Below are 27,989 nucleotides of genomic sequence, written 5' to 3' on the forward strand. Positions count from 1 at the left end.
CTCCTTTTGCAGCAATTACTGCCTCAATGCGGCGTGGCATGGAAGCTATCAGCCTGTGGCACTGCTGAGGTGTTATGGAAGACCAGGATGCTTCAATAGCGGCCTTCAGCTCTTCTGCATTGTTCGGGCTCATGTCTCTCATCTTTCTCTTGGCAATGCCCCATAGATTTTCTATGGGGTTCAGGTCAGGAGAGTTTGCTGGCCAATCAAGCACAGTAATCCCACGGTCATTGAACCAGGTGTTGGTGCTTTTGGCAGTGTGGGCAGGTGCCAAATCCTGCTAGAAAATGAAGTCAGCATCCCCATAAAGCTCGTCTGTGGAAGGAAGCATGAATTGCTCCAAAATCTCCTGGTAGACGGCTGCATTGACCCTGGACTTAATGAAGCACAGTGGACCGACACCAGCAGATGACATGGCTCCCCAAATCAACACAGACTGTGGAAACTTCACACTGGACTTCAAGCATCTTGCAGTGTGTGCCTCTCCCTTCTTCCTCCAGACCCTGGGTCCTTGGTTTCCAAATGAGATGCAAAAGTTGCTCTCATCAGAAAAGAGGACTTTGAGCAACAGACCAGTTCTGTTTTTCTTTAGCCCAGGTAAGATGCTTCTGCCGTTGTTCAGGAGTGGCTTGACAAGAGGAATACGACATTTGAAGCCCATGTCCAGGATCCTCTGTGTGTGGTGGCTCTTGATACACTGACTCCAGCCTCAGTCCACTCTTTGTGAAAGTCCCCAACACTTTTGAATGGCCTTTTCCTGACAATCCTCTCCAGGCTGCGGTCATCCCTGCTGCTTGTGCACCTTTTTCTTCCACACTTTTCCCTTCCACATAACTTTCTATTAATGTGCTTTGATAACAGCACTTTGGGAACATCCAACTTCGTTTGCAATTACCTTTTGAGGCTTTCCCTCGTTATGGAGAGTGTCAATGATGGTTTTCTGTACAACTGTCAGGTCAGCAGACTTTCCCATGATTGTGATTCCTACTGAACCAGACTGAGAGACCATTTAAAGGCTCAGGAACCCTTTGCAGGTGTTATGGCTTAATTAGCTGATTAGAGTGGGACACTTTGAGCCTAGAATATCGAATCTTTTCACAATATTCTAATTTTCTGAGATTGTGGATTTGGGGTTTTCATGAGCTGTAATCCATAATCATCACAATTATGGCAAATCACAGCTTGAACTATCTTGCTTTGCATGTAATGAGTCTATCTAATATATTAGGTTCACCTTTTAAGTTGCATTACTGAAATAAAAGAACTTTTGCACGATATTCTAATTTTTTGAGTTTCACCTGTACATACGCAATATGCAACCAACATCTTCATCTGCTCTCAAAGCAATGTCTAGTTCCTTGCCATTCAGGCTGCTTAAGTAATTAAATTTGCCCTGCTTTCCCATCTACTATTAGCAGAGTTTAGGAATCAGACTGCCCTTTGGGGACATGGCAATGTTCAGGAATTCTCCAGTACCTGCTCCTGACAGAAGACTTTAGCAGGCACAGCAAGGTAAGTTGGCAATCACACTGGAAAGACATCCTCTCGTTCCAACAAATACAATATTTTATTTATTCATTTCAAACACTAATACAGCCACCCATATTTCAGGCAACTCTGAGCGGCTCCCAATTGAAGATTAAAAGACATGTAAAACCACTTGAAAAACTATAAAACCCAACCAATTAAAACATAGAGCATTTAAAGTAACAAACACCTGGGGCCAATCCATGCTAATGTGCCATTGTGTAATCTTCTTCCAATACTTGGAAGGAAAAATTAGGTCTTTAAAGCCTTACAAGAAGCTAAAAGGGTGGAGAGGAACTTCAGGGAGCAAGATATTCCATAGGGCAGAGGCTGCCCCAGAAAAGGCATACTTCCTGGTTCCCATGAGATGACAATATTTGGGGGAAAGAGCCAATGTGACAGGTGTTTGCAAAAGGTAATCTTAATTTTTTTTAAAGGCAGACTTTAGTCTTTGGCCCACAAATGAGGGCATCACTGTATCAGATTAAGGTCAGAAAAACTGAACCAACTGCGTTGATGATTTCCAAAGACAATCCCAGCAGTTCTTTTAAAATGAAGAAGAACATGACAGGTGGGTAGAGTAATGTCTCTCTAGGTCCCTAAAGCCCTAGCTTGAAATAATTGTTCTCATCATTCAAGGCTTATAGAGATCCTCCAGTTGTGACATATGTAGTCACCAAGAGAGTCTAGAATAATTATGACAGTGGCAGAGTGGGTGTATTTGCATGTATGTCATAACTGCAAAACAAATTCAGAGCTACATGCAGAAGAAAACTCCTGAAGAACATCTTTTTCAACCCCTGGGATCATTTTCTTAATGTCAAAACAATGTTTGTTTCTCTATTCCTACTAGTGAAATCTCATGAGTGGAACAGAGAACAAAGAAGCTAAATAGCAAAAGGATGCTTAAGCCATTTTTAAAACTTTATCAGTTTTTATCTTGTTTCCCATTCATCCTCAAAAGGTTCACAGGCAATTCATAAAAATAAAATAAAATAATGAAATCCATAACACAAATAAAAGAACAATTGGAGGATGGAAGATAAGAAGAAACCAAAGATGAAATCAGAACAAAGTAATGATTATAATTAATTAATAAAACAGTAAGCTTTTTTAAAAAATAAAGAAGGCTGGAGTATTTTTAAAAAATGTAATCATTGTATCACAAATACAAGCGAGAAGAACCTTCTTATGCCTCCTTTTGACATCAAAACTCCTTTGACATCAAAACTTTTCAAATAGAGTCTGAACAAAGTCTTAAGTTCATGCATGAGCTAACTCACATTCACCACAGTTTGTCAGTTCTAAACTTTCAACCTGTATTAGAAAGGGACTGGGAAATTGGACACAGAACCCGTATTTTATTTCCTGTCAATTTTCTTTAAATGGCATCGATGAGAGTGCCATTACTACAGGTAGTCCTTGACTTAGAACCAGAACTGGGACCAGAATTTCCATTGTAAACAAGGTGGTGATTAAATGAATCATACCCAATTTTATGACCCCCTTTTTTTTTGCCTTGGTTAAGCAAATCACAGCAATTGCTAAGTGAATCTCACACTCATTAAACAAATCCTGTTCCCCCATTGGCTTTGCTTGTTGGAAGCCATCTGGGAAGGTTACAGCTGGGGATCACATGACCCCAGGGAGCTGCAACCGTTACAAATACATGCCACTTGTCAAGCACCTGGATTTTGATCACACGATTGTGGGAATGCTGTAATGGTCATGTCAATCACTTTTTTCCCCGTGCTGTTGTAACTTCAAATGGTCACTAAATGAATGGTTGTAAGTCGAGGAATATCTGTAACTTCATTCCTCAGCTGGGTTTCTTACAGAAGCAGGCACTGTACAATTGATGTTTTAACTGCATCTTTTAAACAGATAATAGATAACCAGAGTTGGAAGGGACCTTATAGGTCATCTACTCCAACCCCCCGCCCAAGCGGGAGACCCTACACCATTTCTGACAGATGGGAGTCCAATCTCTTCTTGAAAGTCTCAAGTGATGGCGCTCCCACAACTTCCAAAGGCAACTTCTGTTCCACTGGTTGATTGTTCTGTCAAAAGTTTCTCCTTATTTCCAGGTTAAATCTCTCTGTGTTCAGTTTCCAGTCATTATTCCTTGTCTGGCCTACAGGTGCTTTAGAAAATAGCTTGACCCCCTCCTCTGTGGCAGCCCCTCAAATATTGGAAGACTGCTATCACGCCTGGTCCTTCTCTTTACTAGACTAGCCAAGCCCAGTTCCTGTAACCATTCTTCGTATGTTTTAGTCTCCAGTCCCCTAATCATTCTGGTTGCTCTTCTCTGTACTTTTTCTAGAGTCTCAACATCTTTTTTATAATGTGGTGACCAAAACTGGATGCAGTACTCTAGGTGTGGTCTTACTAAGGCAATCTATTGAGAGCAGTTCTGGTGTAGTGACTGATTAAACAGGATAAAGAATTCTGATCTTCATGCAGCCATGAAACTGAGCAGAAAAATCCAAACCCACTGAAAATATTTAAGTTTTCATCTAACTTACCACATGAAAAAGGATAAGGATGAGGGGGACCAGATTTATTCCACCCTTATCTCACACAGAAGATACAAATGTAATAAGTCTACACTCTGTACCTTCAGAAACTAATAAGAACCATAATATGGCTCATACCCTTCCTACCAGGCACCAGAACCACCCATATTGTTGCTGCCCAACTTAACTTCATCCTAGCTCAATGCTTGAGAGGAACCAGATCTTCATGGCCTTCTGGAAAACTAACAGCATAAGGGGTATGGGGAGCTGAATCTCAAATGGGATCTGTTTAAAAGATTAGATGGCCATGAAGAAGGTGTGCAGCCGAAGTAGAATAGAATAGAATAGAATAGAATAGAATAAAATAGAATAGAATAGAATAGAATAGAATAGAATAGAATAGAATAGAATAGAATAGAATTCTTTATTGGCCAAGTGTGATTGGACACACAAGGAATTTGCCTTTGGTGCATAAGCTCTCAGTGTACATAAAAATACTTTCATCACAAATCAAAAGATACAACACTTAGTGATAGTAATAAGATACTAAATAAGTAATCAAATCATACTATGAAACTAAATAGAACAATATAAATTGTAAAGATACAAGAAATAAGGTTATAGTCTGAAGTAGAAGATAGGTAGAGATAGATAGGTAGATCCCACCAGATGGCAACAATTGAGGAAAAGGATCTGGAGTATGCCCGCTCTATGTGACCTGGTAGAACGGGTCAATACAAGGACTCCTTCCTGCTAACTTGGTCTCTTTCTTATCCCTTAAAGACGTTTCAATAGATTAGGGTCACATTGGCAATGCTACCCAATGTACTGTATTAAATGTGCAGTATTGTAAGTATCATGTCTTGGATCATCACTAAGATTCTGCAAAACAAGGAGGCAAATATTAGATGAATAATATTGCTTCTAGCACTTGGATCATAAAACAGTTAAATGACCGACCGTTGCCATTTCTTCTGCTTTGAAAGATGTGTGGGCACCGGAAGTCATATGGTCATGTCTGAAAAGAAGAATTTGAAGTGTTAATTTTTCACTGCATGTATCAAGTCATTGCAATCAGAATCAGAATTGAAAACTATCTACATTGCCTGAATATCAAGAAACTTCACATTAAACCACCCTGATAAAGCAATATTCCATTGCAATCCTCAGTGTATCTTTTTGGGGGTAAGCTCTATAACACAAGCAAAATATTAAAACAGGCATTCACAAAATTGAATTTCACATAAATTTGAGAGTTTTATTTTTATTTTCCTTACTGGATTCATAGAAAACATAATTATGATTTGTTAAATAGCAATGCTTTGTTAATTGAATGCTATTAGCTTAATTCATGTATGTAAGCCGTAATACAATTTGATTTTGTTTAGCACTGCAGTCTATACATCTTGGCTATCACTGTAGGGATGTCAAGTTTCCTGCCATGGATATCAGTATTTGCATAAATTACAGTATTATTTCATCTGTTTAATGGTTCTGACATTTCCTAAACCAGGGGAATTTCAGGATATTTGCTAATGCCAATTTACAAAAATCCCAATAACACTATTATGTTATAGCATTATAGCATGTTATTACAGTATTATAATAATTCATATTATATTATGAATTAATATTCTCTTATGTTTTTACTCTAAAATGGAACAGGTTAGCATAGCGGGTGATGCTGCAGCAGTTTTTAACATGTTAAAAAGCAAACTATAATGCATTTATGATTTGGAATAAAATTAATTATTGCTACAATCTGGACTAGAATAATCCTTGTATAACCTTAATCTAAACTTTTGAAGAATATCGATTTTTCATATAGAATTATAGAGATGCTTACTTTAGATTCTCTAATCTAACAGAAGGCATTCTGAATGGTGATCACATCTTTGTAATTGATTAATAATACATCTCAGTTCAAACTCTTGTCTATCCAAAAGTCTGTGGTAACAAGGTTAACATAGATTTTACCATAGTTATGATGGATAATTATTCTTAACAAAGAATCATTATTCCATCTGTGTATAGAAATATTACAGTCTAGGGATAGGTGAACAGCAGCCCTTGGATGAAGCACAAAATCCCTTCAAATTCAAACATTTCAAATGTACAGTACTGTGCTCCTTGCAGAAAACACCTTGCTCCATGTTTGAAACATTTTGTGGTGTTATTCTGACCACTCTGGAAAAGTTTCAAGCTCCAAATAGCAATAATTCAAGCTGGAAACACCTGTTTCAAATAGAAAACAGGTGCTTCAAACTAAAAGTATTTCTGGAATGAATGGAACATTACCAGTCATAGATAACCTATCCTGAACCTGCAACAATTGTGATGTTGAACCAGAACATTTCATGCTCAAGAAAAAATCCAAAGCATTTTGCATACATCCCTCGGTCCCTCTTTTGTGGCCCTCAGAAATTCTTCCTGACCCAGAGAGCTGAAAATGAAAGCAGCCTCTTGCCATGTGGACACAGGAAACAGATGAGAATTGTGCAGCAAATCCTAAAACAGAATATCGCATTTAAAATACTACTCTCTCCGAAAACTTTGATTTAGAAAGCAAAGTTTGGGGCTCACACATCCACATTATAGCACTTATGAAACCCATCCTCATTACAATTTTTATCCAAATTACCCTAACATCAGGATAGCTAAAAGCAGGCAGGTAACCAAAAGGCAGGAATATGGATGGCCTGAACCACACTTAGCACAAATATATTCATGCCTTACTCAACGGGGTGCTAGAATTCCCAGAAATTTTGCCAACAGCAAAGTCTGCTGGAAGTTATCATTTAAGAAGAACCTGGAAAGACATCAGGTGCCTCTTTTCTAATGGAAATTATGTGCATCCTTTTCTAAACAATACAAAAAATATTGTGCAGTGGAAACTATCAAGCAGTTCAAGATAATGCAAGATGGAAAGCCCTAAAAACAATATTGTTTTTAAAAAGTTGGGTTCATTAATTTCAAGGCTTCTTTGGTTGGAGTGGGACTGCCTCACTACAATTCCTCTTTGGCTTTTTTTAAAAGATCAACAATTTTCTGCTTTTTGAGGTTTTAATTAATCCTATAGAAATGGAATGATAAAAGTTTGGCAAGTCATGATACACAGCTCAAAAGGAGCATATGATGATTATTTTGAAGTCAGTTTCTGGATCCATTTATTTATTAAGCATTCCCAGCAAACATTTTCCTGGTCTTTATATTTTCTAGCTGGTATTCTAATTCTTTATAGAAACAACTCATACTGATGCAGGTACATATCCACATAGATTTATGTAGGATTGGCAGAATAAACTTTGAGAGAGAAAAAAAGATGAAAGCTGACATGCTTATCCAAAGCACATGAAAGTTAAGTGGGAGCTAAAACAACACATTTGCAGAATGGAATTTGAATATGCAGGATTCCAGCCATTCCTTATGTTTTCAAACTTTTATTCAAGTTTTATCCCTTTTTAACTCCCATAAGGCAATTGGCAAGTCCAATTCCCCCAAATAGTTCCACATTGTTTCTGAAGTTCCCCTCCTGATAATTAGTTATTTGCCCTTGTGGAAAGTTTGGCATTCCTACAATATACTTCTTTAAAGGAAATTATACACAGACCATGCCTCTCCCCGCTTAATGGGAAGTTAAAAATATATACTTCCGCCAACCCCAAGAAGACAGTTTGACTGTCTAATATGGCCTGTTCTCTAGACTTATTTTTACAATCCTTGCTTTTTTTTGTTTTGCAATTAATATTAATACAATCCCTTGTGAGTGGGATATAGATTAGGTCCCTTTAACAGAGAGGTATCTTAGGCCAAGAAAATGATTCAATATTTAAACTTATTGCTCCTGTGGCTTTTCTGCAGATAGATAGTGGGAAATACTGGTGGCCTCAGTTGGTGTGAGACAAGCAAACCAATTACAAATATTAAATATTAACGCTCTTGTGAGCTTTTTTTATTACTACTTTTCAGAAACTATACTAAGAACCTCTGCCTCAAGTCAGCCAGGCTGTCCAAATAATGCAGCCTCTTGCTTCCCCTGTGGCCAAGCCAATGTCCTTCTAGCTATTTCTCAGACAGAGAAAAAAATCATTTACTGAATTTTTACTCATCTCATGGCTATTAGAAGGCAAAAAAATATATATATCTTTAATTCCTTACAGTGAGAAGTTATAAATTCCTAACATTAAAGCAATAAATCAATCATTATCTGCAGATATAATCTCAACAGTTGGCTAGTTCCAGCCAGCTTATCCAGGCAGAACACAGGTTAAATCCGATAAGACTGGCAGTTCGTTTCACATTCACTAAGCAAATGTGAAAATTGCTTATAACGTGATTGCCTTTAATACCGTTTCACCTTGGAGCTGTTGATCTATCCGAGGTGGTGAAATGAAAGCGATTCATTAACAAGAGTAAATAATTTAATCTCATTCTGCATCTATAAGTCTATACATATGTTCATTGCCTAATTTTTTCTTTCAAGTGCCTTGCTAACTGGCGAGAGAAACCACTCTTACAGAAGAGGGGGAAAACAACAACTACTACATTGACACTGCCATTACAACTACACTTGAGGTAAACATTATCAATAAAAAGTTACTGGACTACTCCAATCTTTAATTTCACTATTTTAAAATGCACCAAGCAAGTTAAATTGGGAATGCTACCTTTTCCCAATGGTTCTTTATTTAATTGCAATCCCCAATAAGGGAAAACAACAACAACAATAGATGCTATGGTTTCAGAGGGCATAAAGGATGAGGAACAGAATCAAGTTAAAAGAAACAGAGGAGAGAGAGAAGCGTAACCAGGAGCTAGAAGTGTAACACGCCTCCCCCTCTCTTCAGAGCAATCCGATGATGAATTTAATTTCATAGTAAACAAAGTGGAATGAAGTGCGTTGCTAAACGGGGCAAAGTAGGAGAAGCAGCAGTTCTAGTTAAAAATTTCCCTGCGACCTACAGAGCGGAGTTAATTGTCTTCCGAAGGTGCACTTTTCTCCCGCCCACCCCTCCCTTGTGGAAAGGGGTTTTTTGCTTACCACGTCAACAACTTTCCTTGCCAGTAACAGTTTGTCTTGCCTCTCACATGGTTGGTTGTCCTTTCTTACTGGCGCTTTGCCTTTCAAGTGAAACCTTCAGGGCTCTCGCTCTCTCCCTCTTCCTCTCTCTCGGTGGTTTGCAATTCACGCTTTAGAGACCCTTCGCAACCCCTTCTTTTTGCCAGCCTCTCTTCGTCCACCGGCAGCCAATTGTGTATTCACGGAAGCTTCAACTTTCTTGTGCTCCAGCAGCAAGTATAAACTGGCTCGCTGGCATGCTTGGGGTGTCTGAATGAATTTTCCCTCCCAGATTGCTTTGTCATTTATTTGCAATGTGCTCGCAGGCAGGGAAGAACAAGTTGAAAGGTCCAAGTGCCTGCAATTTTTTATTTTTATTTTTTTTGCGGGGGAAACTGATGGACAGATAGAAAAAAAAAAAACAACCCAGCTAGGTTTTTAACACCTGCTGATCTGTGGTTTCAGCTGAGAGGAGAGAAAAAAAAATCCTCACAACATTTTACAGCTGGCCCGCTTATTCCTAAGCTTTTCAAATAGAAAAATCAAAAGGTTCAAAGTCTTCTGTTCATCCCTAAGATTCCCTTCATGTAAGATCTGTTGAAAGGCAGCAGCCCTGGTACTTCTAGATCAGGGGTGTCAAACCTAATTTCATTGAGGGCTGCATCACGGTTGTGTTTGACCTGGTGGGGGGGGGGGAATGGGGGCTGTGGCCAGGGTGGGTGTGGCCAGCTCAACGTCACTCATGTTGGGGGCGCCTGTGGTGGCCCAAGCGGTATGCTAGTGAAAACAGGCTCCTGAGCTCTGTTTTTGGTTGTGATGGCCTCCTGCAACCGCGGAGCGGTCCTTCACTGTTTCCAGGGCAGCCCCATGGGCCAGATCTAAGCACCCTGTGGGCCTTGAGTTTGACACCCCTGTTCTAGATGGAGGGACCCTGCCCCAAAATAGGGTTCAATACAGGTAGTCCTGTATTGAAAGAAAGTAACTTAGGATCATTTTTCCCATTTTAAAACAGTTGCAGCATCTCCAGGGTCCCAGAATCAAAATTCAGACTTGCTTTGCAAGTGACTCGTATTTATGACGGTTGCAGTGTCCTGGGATCACGTGATCATCTTTTACGACTTTCTGACAAGCAAAGTCAATGGGGAAGCCACATTCACTTAACAGCCATGTCAGTAACTTAACAACAGCAGTGATTTCCTTACCAACTGTGGGCAAGAAAAGTCGTAAAAATGGGACAAAACTCACTTAACAACAGTCTTGCTTAGCAACATAAATTTTGGGGTCAACTCTGGTCATAAGGACTACCTGTATTCCCTTCAGTCAGTAAAATGCATTCATCTTATGATGACCTCAAGAAATACGTTTCCGGCTCCCCAATTGAAATTGAATTACTATGCTGAGTTCCGGACTTCCAACAGGCAAAAGACCAGGGCAAAAGACGGAGTCAGAAATGATGATGGATTTCACCGAAGGTTTGAAGGAAAAAAAGATGGTCAAAGGAAATGAGATTCTACTTTCCAGGCACAAGTCTGTGGTTCGGCTTTCACTCTGGCTTCTCTGGAAGAAAGTAGCAGATAATGGGCAAAGGGCGAAATCCCTGGACAAGGCAAGGTAAAATAACTGTATTGTCATTTTTTAATGCAAGCACACCGGCCCACCTTAATTCTGTTTGCCTGCTCTCAAGAGAAAGTTTATATCTACCCAAACACATACAGAACACACATATACACATGCTATATACATACAGAACTGGTCTCCGAGGAGACAATTTTGAGTTAGGTGGTTATATTGCAATGGAGGATTTCTGTGTCAAGGCTTACTAGAAAGCTACTGAAATGTGCCTCTCCGAATAACAGAGTTGGAAGGGACCCTGGAGGTCTGGTCCAACCTGCTGCTCAAGCAAGAAAACCCTATACCTTTTCAGACAAATGGTTGTCCAACCTCTTCTTAAAAACGTGTGAAGTCCCACGGGTTTTGAAACTTGTTTTATACGGGTATCACGATGGCATTCCATCAACAATTCACTGAGACATTCTTGACAACAGTTTCTCCTCCGATCATGGACTGTTTGTTTAAAAGAATGCAGAGACTTCAGCAACCTCAGGGGTGGGCTGCTGGGAGTTCGCAAGGGTTTGGGAGAGCCCCTAGCTAAGATAACAGATAACAGATAATCAGAGTGGGAAGGGACCTTGTAGGTCATCTAGTCCAACCCCTCCACCCAAGCAGGAGACCCTACACCAGTGGTCCCCAACCTTTTTATGCCGCGGCCCGGTACCGGCATCAGCTGGCGCGCGGCCCGGTAATGCATCAGCTAAGGCCGCCATCTTGTTTGATGAAAAAGCCCGGTGAGCTTTCACCCGGAAAAGCTCACGGAAGCACTTTTTCATCAAAAAACAAGATGGCGGGCCCAGCAAACCAGCGGCCCGGTAGGATTTGTTCCACGGACCGGTACCGTCCACGGACCAGTGGTTGGGGACCCCTGCCCTACACCATTTCTGACAAATGGCAGTCCAATCTCTTCTGGAAAGTCTCAAGTGATGGTGCTCCCACAACTTCCGAAGGCAAGCTGTTCCATTGATTGTTCTCATGGTCAGAAAGTTTCTCCTTATTTCCAGGTTAAATCTCTCCTTGTTCAGTTTCCATCCATTACTCCTGGTCTGGCCTACAGGCGCTTTAGATTCTATGCAGTTCAGAGAACCCCCAAATCCCACTCCTGGCTGGCTTCACCCACCCCTCCCCTCCTGGGAGTCTCCACGCGGCCTGTTTTGGATGCAGATAAGTGTAGGGCGTGCGTGGAGGCTTGGGGAGGGCGAAAAAGGGCCTGAAATGGGCCCGTTTCCAGTGAGCCTCTGGAGTGCAGGGAGGCTGTTTTCGCCCTCCTGGAGGCTCGAGGAAAGCCTCCGGAGTCTAGGTAGGGCAAAAACACCCCCCCCACTGTAGTGCAAGAGGCCGACTAGGCCACGCCCATCATGGCCACACCCACCCAGCAACCAGGCAAAATTTGCTAAAATTTTTGAAGCCTATCCCTGAGCAACCTCCATCACTTCTATTAAAGCAAGCATGAACGGCCTAGTTTCCTCCTTTCTGCCTAACTCAGGGGTGTCAAACTTGCAGCCCGCAGGCTGGATACATCATGCGCTGGCCGTGCCCAGTTTAGCAAAGGGGAAAAAAGTCACGATACATCACTTGATGCTGGTGTGAGTGACGCTGTGAGTTTGATATTCCTGGCCTAAGTCACTGCAGCTCCCCCTAATTCCCTCTTCCATTCATTTTGAATGAATGTAGCAGGAATTCTACCTTCCTCTGGGTCCAGTCTTCCTACTTTCTCCATTATTCCTCCATTATTAATGTGATGTGACAGGTGAAGTCAGGGCTATCAGGAATCCTGTTTCCAATGCCAGAAGCCAGGAAACAGGTGCCAGTTTCCTACTCTCCAGGTTAATGGCAAAACAGAAACTACAACGGCTGTTCCTGAGTCAATCAATAGCTGGGAAGTTTTTCAGCAGATCAAAGAACCTAGAGACTCTCAGGCTTCAAGGCCTGTGCCACCCATCAATTACTTTAATAGCAAACTGAGGTCAGGAGAGCCAAAATAAGCATAACCCAAATGGCATTATTGGAGAAACAATAACACCTCAGTGGAATGCTAAGGTTCAGGGAAGAACAAAGCTTTTGAAAAAGACATTTGTAGGATAATGATGCCTTTGGTCCCAATTAATCAGAAACCTACAGAGATTTTACAATGACCAGTACACTGAAGCAGAATAGTGAATATTTATCTTGGAAAACACATTATTTTCTTGGAGAAGGAATATTTTCAGAATAAAAATGAGAATATGAAGATTTGTCACTTTCATATCCTTCCAGCCTCATTGAACTATCCTCATGCTTTTTTCAAAGCAGAAAATAAGGCTGTTTGGATGATCCATATAAGCACTAATGCAGGGCCCAGGAAACAGAGCTGATGTTCCTTACATCTGCTTTCTCTGGGTGATCTTTGCCTATGATTACAGATAATCCTCGACTTACAACGATGTGTATAACCATTCAAAGTTATAATGCCACTGAAAAAGTGACTTACAACCACTTGTCACACAGCATCCGTACTAGGTGGATAAACAGTCGTGCAGTAAAATTTCGAGCACTTGTTATAATAAATACATGCCAGTGGCCAATTGCAATGTCCTGGGATCATGTGATTTCTATTTGCAACCTTCCAAGGTAGCTTCCAACAAGCAAAGGTAATGGGGGAAGCTGAGTTTGCTTAACAAACATGTGATTCACTTAATATCCACGGTAAAAAAAAAAGGTTATAAAATTGGGCATGACTTACTTAACAATCACCATACAGGGAGTGCTCAACTTTCAACAGCTCATTTAGTGACCATTCAAGATTATAACGGCACTGAAAAAAGTGACGTAAGTGTTGGTTAGCCGGCAGCAGGTGCAGATGGCTGAGGAGAGTGAGGACTCAGATGAGGGGCCAGGACCATTAGGGAGTGGACTGCTGTCTTCAGAGATTGTGGGGGCTGGCAGCAGTGATGAGGAGGTTCCCGAGGAGCCTGTGCCAAGTGCACATAGGAAAGAGCAGTTACAACAGCACGGGCGACTCAGGAGTAAGGCTGCAAGGTAATGGCCCCTCCTTCAAGAAGATAAAAGCCAGCTGTGAAACGAACGTACTTTGCAGAAAGCAAAGACATTTTGAAATTCCAGCCTCGTGGACATTCCAGTATCCTGAGTTTGTATTTGAAGATTCTTATTTTGCAAATTATTTCTTGTCTGTTATCTTTTGGTAAGTCTCGCACAGTTTGGTAAGGCTTGTGCTTATCATAGCTAATTATTTTGCAAAACCATTACAAGGTTTCTGTTCCCTTTGGATTGTGGTTGATTTGTTGGAAATGGGCGTGGGTCAGAACAGTATGACCGTTTTTCAACAGTTACAACCTTTGTAGCCTCCCCATGATATGTGATCAAAATTCAGATGCTTGGCAACTGGTTCATACTTATGACCATTGCTGCATCCTGGCGCCATGTGATCATCATCTGTTGCAACTTTCTGACAAGCAATTTCAGTGGAGAAGCCAGATTCACTTAACAACTGTGTTACTAACATACCAACTGCAGTGATTCACTTAACAACTTGCAAAAGAGGGTTTGTAAAATGGGGCAGATTCACTTAACCAATTTTCATTTAACAACATAAATTTTGGGCTCAATTGTGGTCAGAAGTCGAGGATTTCCTGTACTTAACAACAGAAGTTTGAATCCCAAATGTGGTTGTTGAGGACTACCTGTACCAGGCAATCATGGATCTCTCCTTTGACTTCTACCCTGGCTGTATCACATTACGGACCTGCGTGTTAAATAATTGAAACTGGCCACCATCATCTCAAACTGATCTGAGACAGGCAAATCAAGCATCTTCTACAAATTAGTATTTGAAAGCCAGCATTGAGCATTTATTTTCCCAAGTTGGCCCCTCCTGTAAGAATTATTTTCCTACCAGTTTTACCTAGAATTGCACAATTAGAAAAGCCATTCAGGGAGAGGTCAACGTTCTACTCAACCCAACAAACTAAATTAAGGTTTTTCCAGACAAATGCCTATTTAGTCTCTGCTAGAAACACAACTAGTAAAGCAGAACTCATCACCTCTAATTGCTTGCATTATCAAATTGATCTTGCTTTTAGGATGTTTGCTTAATGTTCAACATGAATTTTCCAACACCAGACAAACAATCAAGCAGAAAACAATACTCAATCAAGGAACTACCAAGGAGAAAACCACCCCCCCCAACAATACCAGAAGGGATAAGCTAATACATGCAAACAGGGAGCAAACTCCACACTTACCAGCATTTATGAGACTACAAGAAAACAACCAAGCTTAGAAAGCACCAAGGATTCCACATGAATTTCCTTCCTGTAAGATAGGGAAATTTTCTTATTGCAGAAAAGTGCTGAGTCCTGAGATCTCACAGTGTACAGGAACACCAACCCTTCCCTTCTTATAAGGAATGCTCTTTAAGAAATAAAACAGCCTCTTGTTAGTTGTCTTGGCCAATTAGAGGCAGAATAGTGAAGAAAAAAATATTTTGACAGCCAAAGTAATAAAAGAGGAAGTTAAGAATAGTTTAAAAAAAAACCCTAAATGTTTCAGTTGTGCTATTTCTTTCTTTCTTTTTTTTTTTTTTAATGAAAAGCAATCTAAAATATACAGTGCAGATTTTGCCTATTTCATTACGGTATACACGTTGGGGAAAGTTTAAAACTTTGGAGATTGTATACCGTGCATGATTTTTCTGATGTTTTCAAGACAGCCATTTTAAAAACCAGATGAAATGCTTATGAAGAGAAATATTTCTAATTTAGCCTTCCTCAATTTTACAGCGTGTGGATTTCAATGCCCAGAAATATCAGCACAGCCAAAGTCATTTACTTCATACAATTTTATATTCCTACAGAACACAATTCATAATATGAACACCAAACACTGTTAGTAAATTTGCACTGTTTGATTCATGACCAACCAGGCAAAACATCAACAGACCCTTTACGTTGCCATCCTTAATCATGCTCCCTTTCAGAATCCTTTGCAAACAATCCTTAATTTGTGCCCCAACGTTTTCATGGTACTCTCTTCTGAATTCCTTTTGTAAGTGTTTTAAAATTGTCCTGTTTATCAGTGAGGAAATATTTAATGACAGGGAATACAAGAATATCTTAGCTACCTTCTATTTCAGGGCATCATGTCATGTGCTATTATGTACCTGTCTGTCTGTCATACATTTGGTAGATTGAAATGCATAAAGCTTGCCTGCCACTTCCCCCAAAACAAAAATTAAGAAAGCATCAAAACAAAGCAAAGCAAAGCCATACCCAACCCAACCCAGCACATGTTTTCTTTGCTCTGAAAGAGATTTGATAATGCAGAAGTTGGCAAGTGAAACGTGGTCATGGTGAATAAAATGAGATGGTTTGGGGCTGGTTCAAGAATTACAACCAGTAGCTACAAATTAGAAGCAGTGTTCTCTTTTTAGGACTCTGTTCTGTGCAGCTTCAGTCAGAAGAACGAAACTGGTTTAGAAAAGCTTTGTAAACAATATCAACAAAATAAATAAAAGTCCCACTACTATACAGTCCACAAACAATAACAACAATAACAATAACCACCACTAACTCGCAGTCCAGGTCCATTCTCTATTGACCCATTAATCCTCAGGCTCGTGTTAACACACTGACAGTGGGACGCAGCTTTTATTTCCCAGGACATGTGATTCCACAGGAGGAATCTATAAGAGGCATTATCATCAAATAACAACAACATTGAAAAACTTTGTAGGGTCAGTTCTGCCTTATCTTGACAGCTTTGTTCAGTTTTTTTGCTTTGTGGGTATTGTCTTGCTGACGTCTTGGATAAAACTAGACATAGAGAACTTAGTTGCCAAGATTGCCTGTGTGTGTGTGTGTGTGTGTGTTGTAACAAATCTGGAAACGGTGTACATTTTATTTGTATGCCAATCTCTCCACTTCTTATTTGCAAACCCAGCCAAGTTATTTGCCTTAGCAGGAAAATACTGCCATTGTTTTCCATCAGCTCCCCAGAAATGCAGTTTTTATGCTAGCTTCTGGAATTTTCCATCTACACATTGTCTTGGCCACCACACTTGCGTTCTCAGGAATTTCTCTATAGCTTTGAACTTGGACAATTGACAGAATCCCTGCTCCATTGTGTGCTTGGCCATCAATAAGATTTAATGTTAAATATCCTCTTGAAGGTGCTACATATGCCAGCAAATTTTACCTAGTGACTCAAGAGAATATTTATGATGTAACCAAGCATCATACGGAATTCCTTCCCACATCAAATGGTTCAAATTGAAGCAGTTAGATTATAAGATTATCTGCCCACCCAGGCTTTGAGTAATGGCTGTGTATTTCCATATGGATTCCAGAGTTTTCCTGTGTTAGATAGGGAAGGATGAATACCTTAATTTTATTTATCTTCATGACTGATTCCAGTACCGATTGCAGAATTTCATCTGTTTTTTTTAAAGAGCTTCAAACTCCTAAGAAGCAAAAAGGCCCCTTCAAGGCTCTGTCATCTTCAAAATAGTAGACAAAATTATTCTTTCAGGAGATGTAAATAAAGCATGTTGTAATCAGTACAGTGATAGCATTGTTTGTTTATGCATCATGTGACTCTCTATGGGAATGGTTTCAAATGCTTTTTGCAGGCAAGGATTACATCATATGAGGCCTGAGAAAATAGCTGTAATCGGTAAGTAACACCATCCCACACAATGCAGGGGAAGTACAATTTGCTGTAGCCTAGTGTTTCTCAAACTTGGCTACTTTAAGATGCGTGAACTTCAACTCCCAGAATTCCCTAGCAAAGTTCACACACCATAAAGTTGCCAAATTTGAAAAATACTGCTCTAGCAAATACTCTTTCTCTGCATTTACATGTTGTTGTTCTTCAATCGCTAAGTCTGTCCAATTCTTCATAAACCCATGAAGCAAAGGTTCTGGGGAACCGGTAGCGGAAATTTTGAGTAGTTCGGAGAACCGCAATACCACCTCCTGACTGGCCCCTCATCTATTTTCTGCCTCCCGAGTCCCAGCTGATGGGTCTTCTTTCGTTGCCCTGCCCAGGAGAACAGAGCTGGAAAGCAGGTTAGTGGGGTGGGGAGGAATGGGATTTTGCAGTAACCTTCCTCCAGGAGTGGGGAGGGAATGGGGATTTTGCGGCATCCTTTCCCTGCCATGCCCACCAAGCCACGCCACAGAACCAGTAGTAAAAAAATTTGAATCCCACCACTGCCACGAAGGCTTCCCTGTCCTCCTCCATTGTCTCCTGAATTTGCCTAAATTCATGTTCCTTGCGTCAATGACACTATCTAACCATCCCATCATCTTCAGTTCCTTCTGCTTTTGCCTTCCTTCTTTCCCTATGTCAGGTTTTTTCCAAGCAGTTCTTTTCCCATTTGGTGGCCAAAGTATTTGAGCTTCAGCTTCAGTATCTGTCCTTCCGAAGAACAATCAAGGTGGATTTCTTTTAAGATTGACTGATTTCAAAGCAAAGCCATACCCAACCCAACCCAGCACATGTTTTCTTTGCTCTGAAAGAGATTTGATAATGCAGAAGTTGGCAAGTGAAATGTGGTCATGGTGAATAAAATGAGATGGTTTGGGGCTGGTTCAAGAATTACAACCAGTAGCTACAAATTAGAAGCAGTGTTCTCTTTTAGGACTCTGTTCTGTGCAGCTTCAGTCAGAAGAACGAAACTGGTTTAGAAAAAGCTTTGTAAACAATATCAACAAAATAAATAAAAGTCCCACTACTATACAGTCCACAAACAATAACAACAATAACAATAACCACCACTAACTCGCAGTCCAGGTCCATTCTCTATTGACCCATTAATCCTCAGGCTCGTGTTAACACACTGACAGTGGGACGCAGCTCTTATTTCCCAGGACATGTGATTCCACAGGAGGAATCTATAAGAGGCATTATCATCAAATAACAACAACATTGAAAAACTCTGTAGGGTCAGTTCTGCCTTATCTTGACAGCTTTGTTCAGTTTTTTTGCTTTGTGGGTATTGTCTTGCTGACGTCTTGGATAAAACTAGACATAGAGAACTTAGTTGCCAAGATTGCCTGTGTGTGTGTGTGTGTGTGTGTTGTAACAAATCTGGAAACGGTGTACATTTTATTTGTATGCCAATCTCTCCACTTCTTATTTGCAAACCCAGCCAAGTTATTTGCCTTAGCAGGAAAATACTGCCATTGTTTTCCATCAGCTCCCCAGAAATGCAGTTTTTATGCTAGCTTCTGGAATTTTCCATCTACACATTGTCTTGGCCACCACACTTGCGTTCTCAGGAATTTCTCTATAGCTTTGAACTTGGACAATTGACAGAATCCCTGCTCCATTGTGTGCTTGGCCATCAATAAGATTTAATGTTAAATATCCTCTTGAAGGTGCTACATATGCCAGCAAATTTTACCTAGTGACTCAAGAGAATATTTATGATGTAACCAAGCATCATACGGAATTCCTTCCCACATCAAATGGTTCAAATTGAAGCAGTTAGATTATAAGATTATCTGCCCACCCAGGCTTTGAGTAATGGCTGTGTATTTCCATATGGATTCCAGAGTTTTCCTGTGTTAGATAGGGAAGGATGAATACCTTAATTTTATTTATCTTCATGACTGATTCCAGTACCGATTGCAGAATTTCATCTGTTTTTTTTAAAGAGCTTCGAACTCCTAAGAAGCAAAAAGGCCCCTTCAAGGCTCTGTCATCTTCAAAATAGTAGACAAAATTATTCTTTCAGGAGATGTAAATAAAGCATGTTGTAATCAGTACAGTGATAGCATTGTTTGTTTATGCATCATGTGACTCTCTATGGGAATGGTTTCAAATGCTTTTTGCAGGCAAGGATTACATCATATGAGGCCTGAGAAAATAGCTGTAATCGGTAAGTAACACCATCCCACACAATGCAGGGGAAGTACAATTTGCTGTAGCCTAGTGTTTCTCAAACTTGGCTACTTTAAGATGCGTGAACTTCAACTCCCAGAATTCCCTAGCAAAGTTCACACACCATAAAGTTGCCAAATTTGAAAAATACTGCTCTAGCAAATACTCTTTCTCTGCATTTACATGTTGTTGTTCTTCAATCGCTAAGTCTGTCCAATTCTTCATAAACCCATGAAGCAAAGGTGGTATTCATCAGGTTCTGACCGGTTCTGGGGAACCGGTAGCGGAAATTTTGAGGGTGGTGGTCATCTTATACGCCGGGTCGTCTTATACGCCGGCAAATACGGTAGTTCGGAGAACCGGCAATACCACCTCTGACTGGCCCCTCATCTATTTTCTGCCTCCCGAGTCCCAGCTGATGGGTCTTCTTTCGTTGCCCTGCCCAGGAGAACAGAGCTGGAAAGCAGGTTAGTGGGGTGGGGAGGGAATGGGATTTTGCAGTAACCTTCCTCCAGGAGTGGGGAGGGAATGGGGATTTTGCGGCATCCTTTCCCTGCCATGCCCACCAAGCCACGCCCACAGAACCAGTAGTAAAAAAAATTTGAATCCCACCACTGCCACGAAGGCTTCCCTGTCCTCCTCCATTGTCTCCTGGAATTTGCCTAAATTCATGTTCCTTGCGTCAATGACACTATCTAACCATCCCATCATCTTCAGTTCCCTTCTGCTTTTGCCTTCCTTCTTTCCCTATGTCAGGGTTTTTTCCAAGCAGTTCTTTTCCCATTTGGTGACCAAAGTATTTGAGCTTCAGCTTCAGTATCTGTCCTTCCGAAGAACAATCAAGGTGGATTTCTTTTAAGATTGACTGATTTGATCTTCTCGGAGTCCAAGGACTCTCAAGAGTTGTGTCCTACACTACAATTCAAAAGCCTCAATTCTTCAGCATTCCGCCTTCCTTAGGGTCCAGCTCTTACACCCATGCATGACTACTAAGAATTGCAGGGTATGCATAGCAGCTAAAGCAAAAGGAATATAAATGTTTTGATAGGTGGGGCAGCAATGTCTTTTTTGCCAAGGGTGGGGAGAGATAAAGGGTAGGAATGCTATTTTGCTTTATTGTTGAAATTTTTAAGACTTTGTTACACCTATTGTAGTACATAGGCTACATTTTTTTCCCCAGGCATTTTGGTTTCTCAACTTTGTAAGAAACTATACTTTCAGTTGTCAGCAGTTCTGGTTAGGTGGGCTGCAGAGAACACAAGGGGTTCAGAAAAATACAAGTTATTTATCTCTAAACTGCGGGGTTTTGGGAAAAATCAAGCAAAACTCATATCCAGAGCAAACTTGAATTGCCCATCAGAAGTATACTGTAATTAGACATAATTGGAGCTTTGCTGGAACAGTCGAAATCACCATCTGCTTCAGCATTTTGTTTCATTCACGGTGTCACTAGAAAGCACACAAAATCAAAGTTTGAAAGCAATAGCGCCATCCTGTGGCTTGGACCCAGTTCAGACACACAGCCTCCAAACCAGGGTTTCTCAGCCGTGTTAAAAGGGGTGGCCTTCAGTTTCCAGAATTCCCCCAGCCAGAACTAACTTTGCTAATAACTCTGAAAGAGCAGATTGAGGGAGAGAAAACAACCCCATTCTTTATGACCTTTGCGTATTCCTTAGATAAATTCTTTTCGTTGCTGTAAACTATCTTCTGAAGATCTGTTACAGAAACATTCCATTGCAATGCAAATATTTGCAATAAACCTGTAACTCAAAATCCCTTGACTGCTGTGAGTGCTGAGGTTTCATCAAGTTGTTTTGATTATCTCCCACCACCCCCAGTGATGGGATTCAAAAATGTTTACTACCAATTCTGGGGGTGTGGCTTGGTGGACGTGGCAGGTAAAAGATACCACAAAATCTCCATTCCCACTCCTGGGGGAAGGTTACTGTAAAAATCCCATTCCCTCCCCACCCCACTAACCTGCTTTCCAGCTCCGTTCTCCTGTGCAGGGAAACAAAGGAAAACCCAGCCAATCAGCTGGGACTCGGGAGGCAGAGAATAGATGGGGGGACGACGACCGTCAGAGGTGGTATTTGGCGGTTCTCCAAACTACTCAAAATTTCCCCTCCAGAACTGGTCAGAACCTGCTGAATATCCCCCCCCCATTTTTTTTTTCTCTAAAAAGGTACGTCCATTTCAGCATGATTCAGACTTTTTCAAACCATTAATTGGCCAAATGTCAAAACATGTTTGACTATATAACCATGCAAATGCCGTGATTTATGTACAGTACTTGTCTCAGATAAGGATGGTATTTGTACGATGTCACCATGTACCTGTTGTCATTTTGACATTATTGCTGCACACAACTCTGAAACTAGGAAACAAGATCATACCAGCAATCTGATTCCATACAAAGATTAAAATGCATCTTCTTAGGCATTAAAACCTGGCTGAAATAAGGAATTGTTCAGTGCCTCTTTGTATCGAACAGCCTGACAATTCAGGTAGGTTAATGAATGCCAGGAAATGGTTGTCATGGTGGTGCATTGATTAGAATGCAATATTGCAGGCTAACTCTGCTAACTCTGCCAAATGCCAGCAGTTCGATCCTGACTGGCTCAAGGTTGACTCAACCTTCCATCCTTCCAAGGTCAGTAAAATGAGGACCCAGATTGTTGGGGGCAATATGCTGACTCTGTAAACCACTTAGAGAGGGCTGCAAAGTATCCCAGTGCTATTGCTATTATCTGAATTTGTATTATTCAAGTGATATTGTTATGGAAATAGGTTAATTAGTTCCAGCCGGATGGTAATAGGCAGTGAAAATTTGTAAACAATTTTTATACATACTAATAAAGTATTACAGTTAAAGATAAAAAGAATGAATTTGTAATGTAACTTTCTATAGTTATAGAAAGCAAAAAAAAAGCAATAAAAAAAATCAACTATAGATTTAGTCGGCCAGACATAGCCTTGCTGTGACCATATTTATGTTGTTCAAATGTATCAAATTTTTGCTCTAATGCAATAACGAGCTTCTTCTTTTTAAAATTTGTATTGTTTCCTCTGATGGAATTTTCTTTTTCACCATTTTACACACACAAAGATTAACACATTAAAAACCCAATTGCAACGGCGCATGTGCTAGCCTTAGTTGCCCACTCTCTAGCCTCGCATTAACCGAATTTTGGGTCATGTTAAATGCACCTGGCGTCAATTTACAATTCACAGTACACCAAATATGGCACTATTTGAAACTTGCACTAATTGTGACCTACCTGTACTTCTATCTCCCTGCCGATCTAAGTTTTCCAGGCAATCTCCAAACCTGAGAAAAAGCCTTCTCTCTCTCAAGGATGATTTTAACAGGTACCCCCAGGAGATTCCTCACCCCTTCCCCTCCTAGAAAGAAAGTGGTCTATCTAGATCTCTTCTGGATCAGAGGCTAAAGAGGCAAGTCAGGTGGACTGATGGCCATTCAAGTAATGGGGCACCGTGATGACAGTTATGGAGTTAGAACAGAGGTAATGTGATCTGTAGAGGTAAACATTGTGGCAGAAGAGGACAGCCATGAACCTAGTCAAACCACAGAAGTGACCGGCATGGAAGACCAGTCTTAGCCTTTAAGCTTCCACCACCTCTCCAACTCCAGACTTGGGTTCCTGTTGATCCTGTCCCTTGTCCTTCATTTGGACCAGCTCCTGGAATTCCCAGAGGTTCTCTTTGGAAGGTTATGACATAACAGTTAAAGTTTTCAAACTGTATTTGACTAGTGTTCTTCCTGCATCAACTGCCACAGGACAAAACGGCTATTCTTTTATAAAGAATAAAAAGGCAGAATTCCAGGAATATGGAGGGAGACATTTCTATGCCTGAATTGAGAAACATGTAATGCACCTTCTCCACCAACAACTCTGGTAGGGGATTGGAAGTTTCCCAAGAAATTATGGGATATTCCAGGAAGCAACCAACTTTGCTTTGGGATGTAGATTTTCATTGAGGAATAAATTTCTATCCTAATTTAGATATTGTGTTTAGTTTTAATTTATTTTGTTTATGCTTAAAGCATTATTCTCTTATTCTTATTTCTCTGAATAAATAGAGACTAGTCTCCAGAATAATTATGCTATTATTTCTTTTTAAGTAAAATTGAATTTGGAAGCAAAACTCTTCCCCAACTTCTTAATCATAGTGAACCAATGCCAGATTTGAGGGAGAGTGGTGTTGTTGTTTTTTTTGGTAAATAAAAGTTTGGTTCACCCTGAGGGCTTCTGGGAGGGGAAATTTGAGACTTTCAGCCTATGGGCTCACCTGAGCTGCTACATGGTGCTATCTGTGGGATAAAATGAACACTAGATGACAGCTTGGAGCAGGAATAGCGATGGTAATAATACAGGTAGCCTCAATTGTATGACCTTTTTTTTGCCTGTCACAAATGGTAATCAATAATACCAGAAAAACAATGACAACGAGAATGAATCCTGCCCTTAATCCATGTATCGATGTTAACAGACTTTATTTACCAAGGAAAATAGGTGTTTGAGGAATATTGCAAGCACCTCAGACAGTTGAAGAAGGAAAAAAGGGAGTTGGAAGAATTATCTGAAGGACAGTGAAGAAGATGCACTGAAGGCTAATTCCCTGGGAGGGCTTACTGAGGACTGGAGAGACCAAACTGGTCTACAAGAAAAACCAAATTAAAAAAAAGAGACATAGCAAGGCAAAATGCTATGTGGCATGCATGCGCACACCCACACCCTAGCCGGCAAGGCAGACAACAGGAAGACCTGGTAATGGCTGAGTGAAGGAAAACTGAAGGAAGACAAAGGGGCTAATTTTGGCTGCATACCAAGCCTTATGAACAATAGCAATAGCATTTAGATTTATATACTGCTTCACAGTGCTTTGCAGCCTTCTCTAAGAGGTTTTACAGAGTCAAAATAGTGCCCCCAACAATCTGGGTCCTCATTTTGCCAACCTGGAAGGCTGAGTCAACCTTGCGCCGGTGAGAATCCAACTGCCAAACTGCTGGCAGCCAGTGATCAGTACTAGATCAGTCACCTGCAGTACTAGATTCTAACCTCTGCCCCACCATGGATATAAAGCCAGAATGTCAGAATTGGGAAGGTTGCAAACGACAGCAAATCAGTTGCCTTTGCAAAGAATCTGAAGAAACAATGGGCCATCTAGTTTGCTGCTACAAGTTAGGGTTATAATCACATAAGAGTGACTATAAACGATGGCATGACAATGTAGGAACAATGGGATATTGGAATATCTACAAAAAGAAAAAAAAAACCATTTACCTGTAAGCAAGAACTGGTGAGAGCACAGAAAAGACTAAGTAATAGAAAACGAAGCTGGAGTATTCTGGGACTTTAGAATTCGACAGTCAAGCACCTGCCGCACAACTTTGCAAATTTAACAATTGTGAATAAGAGAAACAAAGTCTGGCTAGCAGATGTTGCAGTACTCAGAGGCAGCAGAATAGGAAGGGAAAGAACTGGGGGGGCGGGATCACAAAATACAGAGGCCTGCAAATGAAGTAGAACAAGTCTGGCAAAAGAAAGCAAAGATAGTACCAATAATGATAGGTGTCTTGAGTACAATCCCAAAACATCTGGAACACCATTTAAACAACATTGGAATTGACAAAATCACCATCAGTCAATTGCAAAAGGCAGCTCTACTTGGAACAGCTTACATCCTGCAAACAATACTTTAACACTATCAAATATCAATATCTGTCTATTCCAGGCCTTGGGAAGGACTTGATAGGTGGACAAAACACCAAATCCAGTCTAGACATCTGACTATGTGACAAAGTATGATAATGCCACCAACTTTTTCTTCCTCTCCTTCGAGTTCCTGTTTTGGAAATATTATTGCTATGTGCCTGGCCAAATAGGTGGGCAGTTTTTCCCTTCTTTTTTTCTGAATTCTTTTTCAACAGAGATAATAATACATTTGACACATATACTTTTATTTATAGCTTCTAGGCTGGATGGGTTAGATCAGGGGTGCCAAACTCAAGGCCCTGTGGCCACCCTGGAAACAGCAAAGGACAGGCCTGTGGTCCGTCTGCTAGTGAAAATGGAGTTTGGAGGGAGGGGCGAGCTCCATTTTTTTTGCTGGAAGGGGGCTATCAAAACAAACTAAAAATGAAACAAAAGGAGAAATGTTCCCCCTTTTTCATTTCAGCATACAAGAAGGGACAGGAAAGGAGAAAGGGAAAGAGGAAAGACAAAGAAAAAGAAGGAAAGATGGGAAAAGAGCAAGGAAGGAAAAAGCAGGAAAGAGGGGAAGGAAGAAGAAAGGAAAATGAAGAGGGAAGGAAAGAGAAGAAAAGGAAGGAAGGAGATTATAATGAGAAGGAGGGAGGATCTCAGGGAAGTCGTGCTTCAGCACCACAGGTTGCCCCTGACACGAGTTCCGTGTCACACCCACCATGGCCAAGTCCCCAGCCATGCCCACACCCCATACCATACCACACCATGCCCCATGCGCCCCCCAGCCCTCCGAGGTCAAACACAACCCTGATGCGACCCTCAATGAAATCGAATTTGACACCCCTGGGCTAGGTAGATTGAGGCAGAACTTTCCAGTACATTACAGGTAGTAATGGGCCCAGAATTTCCCTAGCTAAGCAAGGCAGTTAAGCGTATGGCACCCAAGGTTATGACCTCTTCTGCCTTGGCTGTTAAGCAAATCATTCTGTTAAATGAATCATGGAGTCACTAAGCAATTCTGTCTTCTTCCCCTATCGACTTTGCTGGTTGGAAGCCGGCTGGGAAGGCTGCAAATATGGTGATCACAAGACCCCAGGATACTTCAACCATTGTAAATACATGCCGGTTTCCAAGAATCCAAATTCTGATTATGGGGCTACTGCAATGATTCGTAAGGAGGACCAGTCGTAACTTTTTTCAGTGCTTTTGTAACTTTGAACGGTTGCTAAACAAATAGTTGTAAGTCAAGGAGTATCCGTACTGAGCACTGGGGTTAAAAGATGCCATTTGGCAATATCAGCAAATGGATATAGATTCTCTACCCAAAGGCAGAGAGCCCCCATTTCTTCCTCTTTCATGCAAAATAGTATTCCTGTTTGAGGACTTAATAAAAGAAACACGAGTTTGTATTTAGGGCTTTGACCTCAAATTATAAGCCATAAATTAATGAATTACCACCAGTTACAACAAAAGCATAGTTTCAGGAAATATGAACTATTTTTTTTTAAGATTTTTGAAAATCTTTTCATGTACTAAGTTAATCTAATTCATTGTTCCCAACCTCAGGACCTCTATGCAAAATTTATATAGACCTATTGTTTACAGCAATGTTTAATATATACACTCATGTAAATTAAACCTATTAAAAAATCTAATAAAAGGTCCATATGCAAGTTTTGCTGACAACTTGCAATTCAGAAGTGGTAATTCCTCCATGGCATTTATATAATCTACCAAGTCTCTTCAAATGCCTGACATTACCGAATAGCTATGCCAAAATAGTTCGAGATAAAAGGGCTCAACTGAGTAGTAAAAAACATAGCTTGCATACAAAAGAGATCTGGATCCAAGAAGTAACAGCTGCAGATTTAGCAGGGAAGATCTGAAAGCCTGCAGATTTATTGCTATATACTATACATAATATTTGAGCATAAATAATGAGGCAGCTTCCTCTCTTCCTGAGTTAGATATCTGAAATACTACTGTACAGTGTTCTGTACTTCTGCCTCCTCCAATGGGGTAACTTAGATTAATGATGACAGCATAGAAGGGCTAAGTAGCCAGGTTGTTTATTACAGAATTCTCCCATCTAATGTCCTTCAGATGCATCAGTTTAAAATCTCCCAGCTAGCCTGGTCAATGCAATAGAAGTGGTAGACCAAGATGTTGGAACAGGGAAAATTGATTGCTTTGTGTCCTTCAAGCCATGAAAGTCCTTTCAAATATCTCACCAAAGGTGCAATGGAAGTACAGGTAGCCGCTTAGTGATCATCTGAAGTTAGGTTAAAAAAAAAAGTAAAGTTGAAGGATTTTACTCTATTACTCATTGCCAAGTATAGGGAGCAGGGCTTATCTCTGTTTCAAGACTATTGAGCCAGCACTGTCCGAAGACATTTCCATGGTCATGTGGCCAGCATAACGTCAAAGAGCCTGTTACCTTTCCCCTGAAGTGGTATCTATTTATCTAGTTGCATTTGTATGCTTTCGAACTGCTAGGTTGGCAAGAGTTGGGGCGAGGACAGGAGGTCACCCTGTCACGTGGGGCTCGGGTCTCGAACCTGAGCTGCCAGCTTTCCAGCCGCCAAGCCCAGCATCTTAACCGCTGAGTTAACACGCCACCTGTGAAGTAAGGATGGACTCAAAGAGGCACTACTTATGACC

The 27,989-nt window shown here is 40.7% G+C and overlaps 1 protein-coding gene across 4 annotated transcripts in view; it reads right to left on the reverse strand.

The window, feature by feature from the left end:
• EXPH5 (exophilin 5) overlaps positions 1-27,989 on the reverse strand; it is a 66,007-nt gene that overhangs the window by 11,292 nt on the left and 26,726 nt on the right. Inside the window, exons 1-2 of one of the 4 annotated variants that reach the window (XM_087966235.1) lie at positions 17,091-17,163; positions 5,004-5,061 (exon numbers count right to left, since the gene is read on the reverse strand). The exons of 1 other annotated variant lie outside the window; for it this stretch is intronic. In XM_087966235.1, coding sequence (XP_087822361.1) covers positions 5,004-5,051 — 48 coding nt within the window. In that variant the 5' untranslated portion in view covers positions 5,052-5,061; positions 17,091-17,163. Of the gene's footprint in view, positions 1-5,003; positions 5,062-9,084; positions 9,381-17,090; positions 17,164-27,989 lie in introns of those variants that run through there. 2 more of the 4 variants (XM_026685337.2, XM_087966234.1) reach the window with 2 other exon arrangements.

The sequence above is a fragment of the Notechis scutatus genome, chromosome 5, assembly GCF_049901735.1.
Source record: "Notechis scutatus isolate UNSWTSFEM ecotype Mainland chromosome 5, rNotScu1.2, whole genome shotgun sequence".
Taxonomy (NCBI): domain Eukaryota; kingdom Metazoa; phylum Chordata; class Lepidosauria; order Squamata; family Elapidae; genus Notechis; species Notechis scutatus.